Raw genomic sequence first — 11,934 nt, 5'->3', positions numbered from 1 at the left:
GTTTACATTTTTGTTGCTGTTTTAATCGACGACAGGTGCTCTGTAGAATATTAAGAATGTTGTAAGAAGAGAAATGAATAAAAACAGCCAGAAAAACATCCGATCCATTATTAGGGCGGCAATACGCCATTCTTCTCTCTGTCTGTCGTCTTCCTGTCGTGCGCGAACGTCCTCAGCCAGAGTATTGATATCTTCGAGAAGCCTCTCGGCGAACGAACTGTGGCCTCCTATGATACTCATACTGCGAACACTTCGCCTGCTCGGAGTGCTCCGACCGCTCTGAGAAATAAGCGACATGTCATCGCGAAACTTTCGTGGACTCTCCGGATCCGGCAGCGTCATGTAAGTATCGTCATCGAACACGACGTCACCGTTCAAGTCGAACTCGATTTTCCTTCGTTTGGCTTTAGGCGTCATTTTTGCTTCCTCTTCTGTCTCATTCCTGTAGCAGAACACTTTTGCCATGTACCCCAGGATGATGACACGTACCCATCCGGGCATCGGCGAAGTCGACGGACTACGGTGAAAAAAGTTTAAAATTGTGCAGGTTCCGACAAGTGACATTGCAGTGACAGACATGGTTGCGATGAAATACTGACCCAGCAATGGGACATCGTCGGACGTTGCCGGGAGTGTTTCAGCAACGAGTAACAAGAACACGGTCATTGCCAAGAGAACAGTAATGCCCAGACCGACTTTTTCTCCAGATTCAGGCGGCAGGAAGAACTTGATCAGTGTTAGTGTGGAAATTAAGGCACATGGTAGGATTAAATTGAACACATAATACAAAGGCTTTCTTTTGATAATCAAGTACAAGGTGACATCATGGTAAGGATACGGGCAGCAGTTGTAATATACCTTGTTTAACTGAGCCGGCATCGCTATTAGATTCCATTCACCATTTTGTAGATATAGGTTTAGATCAGCTGATGGTTGTGCCGATTTCATTGTCAAGCGGTCGCCCTGGAAAGTCCATGAGCCGAATTTCAAAGAACAGTTTTGCTTGTCAAACGGGAAATTAGCCACGTTGATTTTGCAGGTGCTTGTAAACGAGGCTGGGGCATTCCATTCGTTGACTCCATTAGAGTGAAGAACAACAGATGTCTTATATTTCTCTAATCCACCGCCATTGCTGTCATCCGCACTGCAGACAAAACAATATAGATTGTGTGAATACTTTTTTCATTTTCATTTTTTTTTTCATTTGATTTACTTTTTTCTGTTAATAATCGATAGCAAGAGATTGATAATCTGTTGTCGATAGCAAAAGAACAATTTCCCAGGGCTTACATTCTTGCACCGCAGTTCGAATCCAATTAAAACCTATTATCATCAGGAGCCATAATCGGGGAAGGAGATCGTAGGCGCGCGCCATTTCTAGTATTGGGGTTGTCCCCATGATATGGGACAATAATTCTATTTTTAGAACAAATTGCGCCATCGCCTGCGGCACACGCGCGTACATGCTGCGAGGATTTTTGCGGATGTGGCGCGGGGGAAATAGCGTCCGAAATTCCCGAAATTTTTCATGTTTTTGGCCCACAACTCAACGTGTTTACGTCTGTTGGAATTTTGCTTAAGTATTTTCGTCGTAAGCTGCTCCAGTTTGAGTGAAGTGAGACAGTGTCGAATTTAGGCATGTTCCGCTGTAAGCTTATATATATCGCTGACCAAGTTGTGTTCCGACGGATGCTTCTTTTGCATGAGCTGTACATTACTCCACTTTAAATTTCACATATGTTGAAGATTAACAGCTTTTTCATTACACAGCAAAAAAACTAGCTGGATATATTTAGATATAGCAGAGCTTCAGGACTTCATAGTTTCCTAGCTCCTCTTGCCACACGCTTGCGAGGAATTTGTCAGTCCGATCGCGACCGAAAAGTAAAACAAAATAATTGCTAGTTTGAGTTTCGCTTGAATTGTAAGCAACGCTGGATGTTTCATCAAGGCCCAATAACTTTACGTCCGTAGATACTGCTCAGTTTTATTCGTGTAAAAATCCAGTAAATTCTCTGTTGTCGATGAATGAGAGCGCCCGCCGATGCGTGTTTTGTACGGTCAGTAAACATGTCAAATTGTACTTCCGCCGCACTTTCGTGTGAAAGCGTACATCGAACTCAAACAATAACTCTATAGTTTTTAACTATGTTTAAGATTGATAAATGTTTGAGAGCATATTAAAAGCTAAGCTGAAAATATGTGAATAAAGCAGAAATAATCAGCAAAGTTACGATGACACTTTCTTTAAACAACTTGGAATAACGATTTCGATTTTGTTGATCGAGTTATCAAAACTCCTTGTCTATTTTCATTTTCGCAGTGTAAAACTTCACTATGCTTATGTTGAAGAAACACACATGATGTTAGTAGCCTTTTTTGCGTTCGTGAAATTTGTTATAGCATCTCAGCACAAAAGATAACGAAAGAAACTTTGTCAAGATTTGTTGACAATTGAAAATACTGACTCGGACTTGAAAGTGCACGAGCTGCATTATGCAAAAGAGCTAATTGTACGCGTCAAACTTTCCTTTCAAAAACTTTTGCAAACTCACCAAAAACGCAGAAACAATAAGAAATCGTCAAAACAGGTTTTGGTTATGATGAACCATTGTCTGAGACACTCACAAATTAACTCGATACCAGAGTAGAGAGTTTTCTTGCTATATTCTTAAGTCAGAACAAACGCGAAAACATACGCGTAAGCTTACAATTAGCGTGAGCAGATCTTATTATTCATTCCCAGCGCGAGATTGAAGTCTTGTTTTCGACCCTGAAAAACCCACCTTTTCCGTTAGCTCAGAGCATAAAACTACATATAAGCGCCCTGGTTCGTATTCCCTGCCTTATTCCCTGCCATCGCTGTGAAAAATACGCAAGAGAATCTCTCAACTCTCACCATTTGATCACGCAACGTGACAACACCCACGCGAGAGCCCCCGACATGTGCGTGAATCCGCGCGGATATATGACGTCAGGATGGCGCAATTTGTTCTAAAAATAGAAAAATTGTCCCATATCATAGGTGCGCGCGAATCTCGAGACTTACGGTCTCCGTCCCCGATTATGGCTCCTGTTATCATTTGATGCAGTTCTTTATTTTTTTTTCATTGGTTGAGAGTCCACCACGTGACCTGCAAATAACTGTCGGTCGGACGACGCCGCACGGAGGGAAAAAAAAAAAAAAAAAAATGAAAGGCCTTACTTGGCATAACTCAGTCATCCCCCTGGGGAGTAGAGCGAGGTATAGCATTGTTACCGGATGAAAATATTAAAGGACGAGAATGAATATTGTATTTTAGCTCCTTGCTTGCAATAAAAAAAATACATAAACTACATTTTATATTGCACGCTTCACTCACTTGTTATAAAGTATGACATCAGGGATCCATACTTTGGAGGGATCGACGTTCACTGATTTTATTCCTCCATAATGGGATGAATTCCATCCTAACATCGGATTTTCCCATTTCTGACAAAAAAATGCAACAAACAGCGAAAAGAGGTCTCAAAATTCGATTGGGGGTGACTGAAATGACTTTAATGACACCAAAGTAAAATCCACGCCAAAAGGCATACATTTCATGAACTGACGCCGAAAGATCTCATCCTATCCTCCAATTTTCCACACGCGCGTCACTACCTAAAGTCTTGCCGATCTCTTAGTATCACCCAGCTTTTTCATATATATTTTATTGTATTTCTCCTTTGGTTATGACTTACAATATCCCTTATACTGTCTTGGGAGTGTTTATCGCTGCACGTATCAAATAAAGTCTGTTAAATCTTCAGCGCTCCACGCCAACTCTGGTAACTGAATCACTGGGGACCATAAAGGGAGCTGAATAAAGCCCGTACCTAGACACAGGTTGAGAGAGCCCATATTTTTGTTCCGTCCTCAAACTTATGTCCCTGGCAGAGAACCGTGCATAGGCAACTAGTCTCAGCGGGGCCTAAGAATGTTAATGCTTTTACAAAGGCTTCTGCCATGTCTGCTCCTCTTTCGATAAGATCACCTCCATTTTTATTTCAATTCATGCTATGATAAAGACACCCCGAGAAAATAAAGCAATACCTGCCGAATCCAAACGTTCAACGTCAGAAGTTGAGACTTGCTGTTCTAGAAAGACAAATTAGTATGTCGGCGTCTTAAACAGTTAGGCTTTTTAACTTAAATGTAGGTTTCACCAGCAATTTATTATTTTTTCTATTTTAAATAAAGCCTAAAATCTACGTTTGCCGAGATAGGAAAATCTGAAAGACATTCTTGAAACAAAGAAAGTTTTTTGAAAATATTTTTTATCAGCACACTAAGATTTTCATGCCCCAAGGGGAACCTAAAATGGAACTCATACGAGAGCCTGAAACTTTGCCGCGCGTTTGGCAGCAGTAGTTCGTGCATCACTATTACAGTCGAGAACAGGAAGCCCAAGCTTTTTTATGAACGAATAGTCAACAAGACGTTACCTAGTTGATTCGCACTATTTTAGTAGGCGTTAGAGAGGAAAGCAGTTTAAAAACAAGAAATCTTGAGTATAGTTATGCCAAAATAATGGCAACACGCGGGGAATCGCATTCTGTCGGAGAATAAACATCAAACCATAAACCAATTGGGTTCAGAAATTCTCAGAAGAACACATTAAGTGCTCACTACTAAAAACCGTAATATCCGCATATCTGTTTCCTTGGGCTAAAATTTAAAATATAGTAACAGTTTATGATAACTGGGCTGTTGCTGTGGCTGTTGTTTTGTTTTCAGTTTTTTTCACACGCCTGTATTGTTGAATTTATCATATTTTATATCCTCTCGAGCTCGGCCAAAATTATCAAACGTTTCGTCAGATTGTCAGATCAACTTACCACTGAAATAATCTGAATCAAGCTCAAACTGAAATTAACATTGACAACGTCGCTCGTGTTGTAGACTGGCCTCACTTCTTTGTCGTAGTCTTTAAACAAGTTCCTCAGAAGGCGGAACTCTTCTGTTTCGCGTTTAACTGTAGACACAACAAGAAATGAAAAAGTAAATAACAGTTATTATCATTTGATGCATTTTTTATGTCAAGGGCCTATCACGTGACCCGCAAATATCTGCCTACAGATAATGGGCTGCTAATGTGTAGTACCGTCTAAATGTGTTTTGCTGCAAATAATATTCTGCTCATGCGTAATTGTGTGAAAAATGGCAGATCGTTTTCTTAAGCTGTCAGGGAGTGATTTACGATCGAATGATAAAAAAATTATTATCACACATATCATGATTTGTCAGTGTCTCGCAGATTAATTATTTGTCTCAGCCTTCGACTTCGGCAGATTATTGAACTGCTCGCCAGGCCACTGACAAATCATGATATTTTGCCCAACTTCGTCCAATAATTGTTAATTATTTACAACAGGAAATGGACCATTAGAGGTTGCAGGGATGTGTGGCCCTTAAATCTATCTCAGTAGAAGGCTCCTAATTGGAATATGTCTGTAGAATATTTCAAAACATACTTTCTTTTTTTGTGTGTGTTTTTATTCCTTTCTCAATTAAATCCTCACAGGTTGCGCAATGTGAAGATAAATTTTCCGCTACTCACACTTAGCTTTAAAGGCTAAAACACATGAAGACGCTACTTTCAACAAATTCGTTTCAGGCCAGGGCGTATGCGCACTGCATGTCCGTTAAGGTAACAAAAACAAGCAATGAACATTAAAAATAACGCACTTTTCGTATTGTGTTGTTGAACAGTCCATGTTATTACTTTCCTACGTAGCATAAATAAATGGGCAAATGATCGAGTGACAGAAGCTTCCACATGTAACAGTCAACTTGTTTAACCCATGGTTAAAAACGACACAAACAGATTAATGCTCTAGAGATTGGAATGTTTCCCTAAGGATAAACCGTCGTGAAATCCATTTCTAGCTAGGCAAGACAAACTCTCACAGTTACTCTCTCCACTGGCCAGGACGTATAAATGATAAAACCTGTCGAAAATTGTAGTTCGGGAAAAGGGAGTCCCTCCCGGGTACATCGGCTGATTCAATACTAACCTAATGCAACTGTTCCTTGCCAGCAGGTTGCGAAAATAACTGCCAAATAGAATAGATGTCTGGGTAGTCTTGCCCACATTCTCCTACATGTCTCATTCTTCATCAGCTAAACATGCTCCTATAGGATAGACTTATAGTATACTGTAAATTAGAACAAAACCAACGTTGCAGTAGTACAGTGTAACTTACGTTGCCTGCCAATAAGTTGCCTTCATTTTACTGTTTGGTAAAACAACGCGAAACGGCTCTCACTATGGCGTAGACAATAAGTAGGTTATGACGTCACACCAGGTGTCTGCTACAGCAAGCTTTGTTTTGCTTTTTTTTTCAATTTCCCCGGAAATATTTATAATAATTTAACAAGGGGAATAAAAGCAATTTTTCGTTCAGAAACTCAATTTTCTTGCGGCTGTAAAACCAGGGAAATAAATGAAATGTCTCAATCTTGTATTGTTCGCCGTGATAATCTTTTGTCCACTTGGTTTCGTTAAAATGTCTGAGATGTGGCCATACTTTACTTTAAGAATTCTACAAAATATTGATACCCCTGCAATAAACAAAATCCACTTGACACGATTGTTCTCAGCGAAAACTGAAATCGTTCCGACATATTCTTTCCACCGATCAAGGCTTATGCAATTTTTGTCGCGAGTGAGGGAATATATGCGGAAAATCAGCCTTGCAAGTCTGATATAAAAATAACATAGGATAACACGAAGTAAACATCAAGTTAATAAGTCTACTAGAGTCAAGGTTAATCCATCGTTTCAGAATATTGGTCGTCTTTTCTCGTTGTGGCTCATTGCGGTTAACCAATATAAGTGAGTGAAATCAGACAATATACCACCGATAACCTAGAAATTACTCTTGAGAAATTACACTTAATGGGGTGTCTCGCCAAACTGATTTAGTTGAAAGCACATATTTAGTTTCCTGTCGATACAGACTAAATAGTAATCAACATTTTGACGGTTAATCTTATGCCAGAAAGTAAAGAAAGTAGTTCTCGAAGGCAGACGGATAATACTCTTACGTCATGGTGGATGAAGGACTTGTTATTTATTTTTCCCCAGCGTTGATAACGAGCATCGATACTCAGAAAAGAGATTTTGCTTTGAAATTATTACTAACTTTTGTCCCTTTCATATTGCTTTAGCACGATATGTCAGTTATTTCAGTCGCAGTAGATTTGTGTAAATAGTGAGTTAATTTTTACATGTTTTGTCTTTAATCCAAAAGGAACATTTGATTTCCTTGTCACGGAAGAAACTGTTTCAAATACGTCCACGCCTTTACGTAAAAATCCAACAGGTACTTTTCGAATTAAACTGTCTTAAATTTGTAAGAAATTTGGAATGTGCTTGAAATCGACATGAGTGATACTGTACTCCTCTTTGAAGATGTTCAGAGATAGCAGTAGATTTATTTCGATTTATTTAAAGCTGAAGAGTCTGCAACAGCTGTTCAGAGTAACAAATTATACATAAAGTGTAAGCTGAAAATATTATATTGACATGTTTGTAATTTCTTTATTTACGAAATTAACTTAAAACGTGAAAGTTAACTTGGTCGGCTTTTCTCACGGGTGTTATATTTTGTTGCCAATAGTCATAATAATTCGAATCGAATGTTGGTATTGATCGATTAATTCTACAAAAGGAAGTCGACAAATTGAATTGTATTCATTTAGTAAACTTGGCAGTAACTCATTAAAAAAACTTGAACAAAAACAACCATTTTCCCTTGGTCTTCAAATATATGAGTTATGAAGTCACTACGCTAAAATTAATTAAAGGAGAAGTCTTAAAACATGCCGTCAAAAACACTTCAGTTTTCACTAAAGAAATAGTTGGAAATTGACTTTTTTTTACCGGTAACATGACTTTGAAATTATCTGTTTATTTAAAGCAAACAGGTTTAAGATAATATCATTTCCATTAGTACGGGACACTGCAAGCTTTGTAATTTAAATCTTAGTATTGATATCTGACCATTTTCATAAAAAACAATTTCAGTCCACGCAATATTGCAAAACAATTAACTCTAGCTAAGGCAATTGTAATCGATTTAGACGAAAGTTCGTTTTATTTGTTTAATTGCAGTTGCTTTATTTCAGTGGAGAGAAGTAATTACTGCTCGATTCAAGCACATCCATTTCAGTCCAGGTTCGTGATTTCGAGCTACCTAAAGTTTGGTAAACAAGGCAAAATTGAAATGACATTCCGTGAAATCTCACCTTACGAAGGCGTCTGTTAAATCCAGTGGTCCAAATATGTTTACTTCTTATTTTGACAGAACAGGGAATCCTGGAGATCGCTTCTGGCAAGAGACGCTTTTCTCCTCGAGTGTCAAAAGCACAAGCTCGGCGAATCAAAAAAAACGCCGATAGAAATTTTTCCAAGACATCAAATGACTTTAGTTCTCGACAAAACCTAAGCGCTGATTACTTTACAGCATGAAGTTCGAATGAAATTTCCAGAGACAGCTTGGTTCTAACCGTGGGAAGTCCCACATGCATAGAAAAGCCAATTTAACCACTCACAAATAAACAGGTGGCTCAAAACCGCTGTCAAGTAATAGCAAACAAGCGAAGAAAAAATGTAAACAAAGCTCTTTTCAGTTAAAAGCTACTACTTGCGTTTGTTGTACAAGATCTTTTTTAATCGTATTCAGTGAATATTTACACATATTGATTTTGTTATTTCCGATAATTCGAAGTTGTTACGCATACATGGTTTTGAGGGTATTTTGACAGAAGGAGTTTCTAAGTTTTCATTTGAATTACCTTCTTAACAATATCTCTCCGATTAAATTTTGAGAATGTGTAGGACCGTTTCACAGATTACATTTGAATGCAACTCAGAGCCTGTCTTAAAATTTATTCGCTTTTAAATTTCGTCCTTTAGGTATAGACTGCAAAATCTCGCCGTGAAGTTCCTTTTGAAAAAAAAAAAAGAAAGAAATAAAGATATAACATTGTTTATTAATGTTTGGCTGTTTAATATTCTTCTTCCTGCCCATCGTATGAAAGGAAGCCGAAGTAAACTTACAAATTATTTTCCGTGAATCGTCTGAATTTCACAGCATGACACAAATGGAAAAGCGGATATGTTGTAATGTGGAGTAATGGAAGAGAAAATTTAAATTGATTTAGCAGTTATGATCACGATTATTGAAATTACACTATTCTGGCATGGACCTTATTACGTACTGTTTTGGAAGCCATCTTGACGGGTGGTAAGGAACACGGATATTACAATGTTTGTATGGGTACGCGATGGCAAATAATTTTCTCAAAAATAGAATTTTGAAGAATTTATGAATGGCAGAGTTAAAATACTAGCTAAAAAATTTCACTGACCAAATTTGAGAGGTGGAGCAGTGTTTGAAAGAGTCCAGTCGCGTTTTGAGTCTTCCATACATTTGTTTAGAATTTCTTTTCTGTGGCACGAGCTTGTTCGCGGAAAATATTATAGACAAGTGCATGGAAAATTAAAAACGCAACTGGACGCTTTCTAAGACAGCTACAAGTCTCAAATTAGGTTACTGCAATCCATTTTCTAATTTCTTAACTTTGCTATTCATAAGTTCTTCAGAATTCAAGTTTTAAGGAAGCTATTTGCCATCGGATTCACGTACAATCTGTAATTTCTTACGCATGTCATTATGGTCAGTTAAGCCTCTTTTAGCAAGATCCTAGTAATAGCTGTTGTCGTGGTTTGCTTAGATCTTTGATATACCTAATTACCAATGAATGATCAAGGTTTTATTGATGTCGAATTAGGAATAACGCAACGAATTGTAAAATGAGTTTTGATACCCGTCAATGGGTCGAGCGTCCAGCCTAGCTAGAATTGTGCGTGAAGCTCCTTTGAGAATTCTCGGAAAGAAATGAAAGAAGCGTTTTAAGTTAAAACCACTACAACAATAAAACCACTAATTCGTGCACGTGAATCAAGTCTTAAGCGGATTTTTTTCTAATTAATTTCCTCAGAAAGCTTTTCGTAACTGTAAAAGTAAGCACGTAAATTACATAATGACCTGAAATTGTTTAAACAACTCGGTGTTAGATCGCCAAATGCAAACAAAGAATGGAAATGTTATTGTAATGGAATATCTATTTGCTCAGGAATTTTGTAGCTAAACTCTTTGATTTTCCCGGTGCGCAAAATTCCAAACAAACAAAAGAAAAAAAACAACTACGTGTATGTTTAGACAGCCTTGGTCTTTACTCCGCCACCAACCGAGTGGAAGCCAGCGAAAATGAAGCTTTTATCTATGATTGTAACTTTTTTCGTTAGTGTGCAGCTATCGGTAGGAAACCTTCCCGAGGGTAAGATTATTTTCTTTCTTTCTTAATCAAATTCGCAGTTAACATTTATCCGGCAGAACCTTTTTCTAGGTTTCTCATACATTAAACAAAGCATCAGCAACTTGTGCAGATTCAAAACTCATTACAGCTTAAATGTATCATTCTTTTCAAATTCTGTTTTTCTTTTAATCTTCTGAAAACATATACTGGCACTTTCTAACTTATTGAAGGGAAAACAATATTTGGGACAGATAAAACCAAAAAAGCAAAAGTATTGTAACGTTGGTACAACTATAGTTTTCATCTCGGATGCTTATTGGGCCAGTGAACTCGGGCACCTTTTGCGTGCTTGGAGCAAGGAAAAGTACAACGTAACAGTTGAGCTTATTCCATTCCATGAGAAATTATAAGAAAGAGTACTAAAAAGAATGGAGAAAGAAGAGCAATCGTACTTCTCGATATTACACAATAAACACAAATTAGTTACCTGACGAACCTTTTCTGCGTTATAGTGTCAACTTTCAAATGTTAAATTCTAAAGCTTCTGTTCTTGATTAATACACAAGAATGCGAAACATGAAGAATGATGTACTAATATACAGTCAAAAAATATACAACGTCGTCAAGCCGTCATACATTCAACGCCATAGCATTCTCCCTACGAAAGTTGTAACAGATAGACATAATGTTGTGAGCCAGTCACAATTAAACGTTAAGAAGAAAAGCCGTGTTACCAACCGCTGGAAAAGTGCACTACGTCAAAATGCGATTGGCTCTATTTTAGCCTTAAGACTACTTAGGAATACTTAAGTGAAACGGTAAAGAAGTCTTATGAGTCAGGAGAGTGCTTCTCACCAGTCTTGCAGTTTTCTTTTTCAATAAGGCCATCCCCTCTTTTTTTTTTCGTTTATTGTCGAATGCGTTTTCTGATTTTGGGTCGGTCGGTTGGAAAAGGAAAAAAAAACAAAAATAAAATTGGAAAAGGAGTATGGAGCTAGGAGACCCGGTACCTCAGCATAATATCCGTGGAGCCTGGAAACAACAAGGTGTGTCAACATCGCGGCAATGGAGGAAGGAAAAAGTCGACGTCGTTGTTAAAATCAAACGAGAACAGGGAAAAACCAAAAATCTGTAAGGCAAAAAATTGCTGATGTTTCAGATTTAAGTGACAATTGTTTGAAATAATGTGTCATTGCCTTCATTGCCTTCTGTGTAACTTTTTTTTTTTTTGAAAACGCGAAAATCTGGGTCGGTCGGACGACGCTAAACAGAGAAAAAAAAGGGGATGGCCTAATAATAAATAAAAAATAAAAATATTCCCCTAGTATACAAATCTTGTTTTTTTCTTGTAATCCATGCCCGTTTGCATCGAGCACTATACATGAAATTATTAAGAATTTAATCATTGGAGAATCAAAGCAATTCAAGAGTTTTTATTGGCTTAGCAATCTTGGGCTTTGAGCCATTATACCATGCTCTAAAGCGTACACGTGATTTCTTGGGGCGTTTATAATTTTATTTTAGTTTGGATTTCTATATTTTGGGGGCGTTTTTAATAAAACAATTATTCCATTAGCGCTTAT

The 11,934-nt window shown here is 37.8% G+C and overlaps 1 protein-coding gene across 1 annotated transcript; it reads right to left on the bottom strand.

Annotated features, from left to right (window-relative positions):
• Nucleotides 1-8: 8 nt before the first annotated feature.
• LOC145479274 (neuronal acetylcholine receptor subunit alpha-10-like) lies at nucleotides 9-6,149 on the bottom strand. Its single transcript, XM_081457592.1, has 5 exons — nucleotides 6,040-6,149; nucleotides 4,861-4,997; nucleotides 4,076-4,120; nucleotides 3,363-3,472; nucleotides 9-1,144 (listed from the first exon to the last, which is right to left on the bottom strand). Exons 1-5 carry the CDS (start codon nucleotides 6,140-6,142, stop codon nucleotides 22-24), a joined length of 1,518 nt encoding a protein of 505 aa, XP_081313718.1. The 5' UTR covers nucleotides 6,143-6,149; the 3' UTR covers nucleotides 9-21.
• Nucleotides 6,150-11,934: the final 5,785 nt, after the last annotated feature.

This window comes from Orbicella franksi, chromosome 2 (genome assembly GCF_964199315.1).
Source record: "Orbicella franksi chromosome 2, jaOrbFran1.1, whole genome shotgun sequence".
Lineage (NCBI taxonomy): Eukaryota > Metazoa > Cnidaria > Anthozoa > Scleractinia > Merulinidae > Orbicella > Orbicella franksi.
This window is presented reverse-complemented; position numbering and strand designations above follow the sequence as displayed.

What these genes read in the sequence shown, in the direction of transcription:
- LOC145479274 (XM_081457592.1), bottom strand. Translation starts at nt 6,142, where the DNA reads ATGAAGAATGAGACATGTAGGAGAATGTGGGCAAGACTACCCAGACAT. An exon ending in GCAAGGAACAGTTGCATTAG is followed by an intron (nt 4,998 to 6,039) that starts GTTAGTATTGAA and finishes TTGTGTCTACAG; the next exon opens with TTAAACGCGAAACAGAAGAG. An exon ending in TGAACGTTTGGATTCGGCAG is followed by an intron (nt 3,473 to 4,075) that starts GTATTGCTTTAT and finishes TTTTTTTGTCAG; the next exon opens with AAATGGGAAAATCCGATGTT.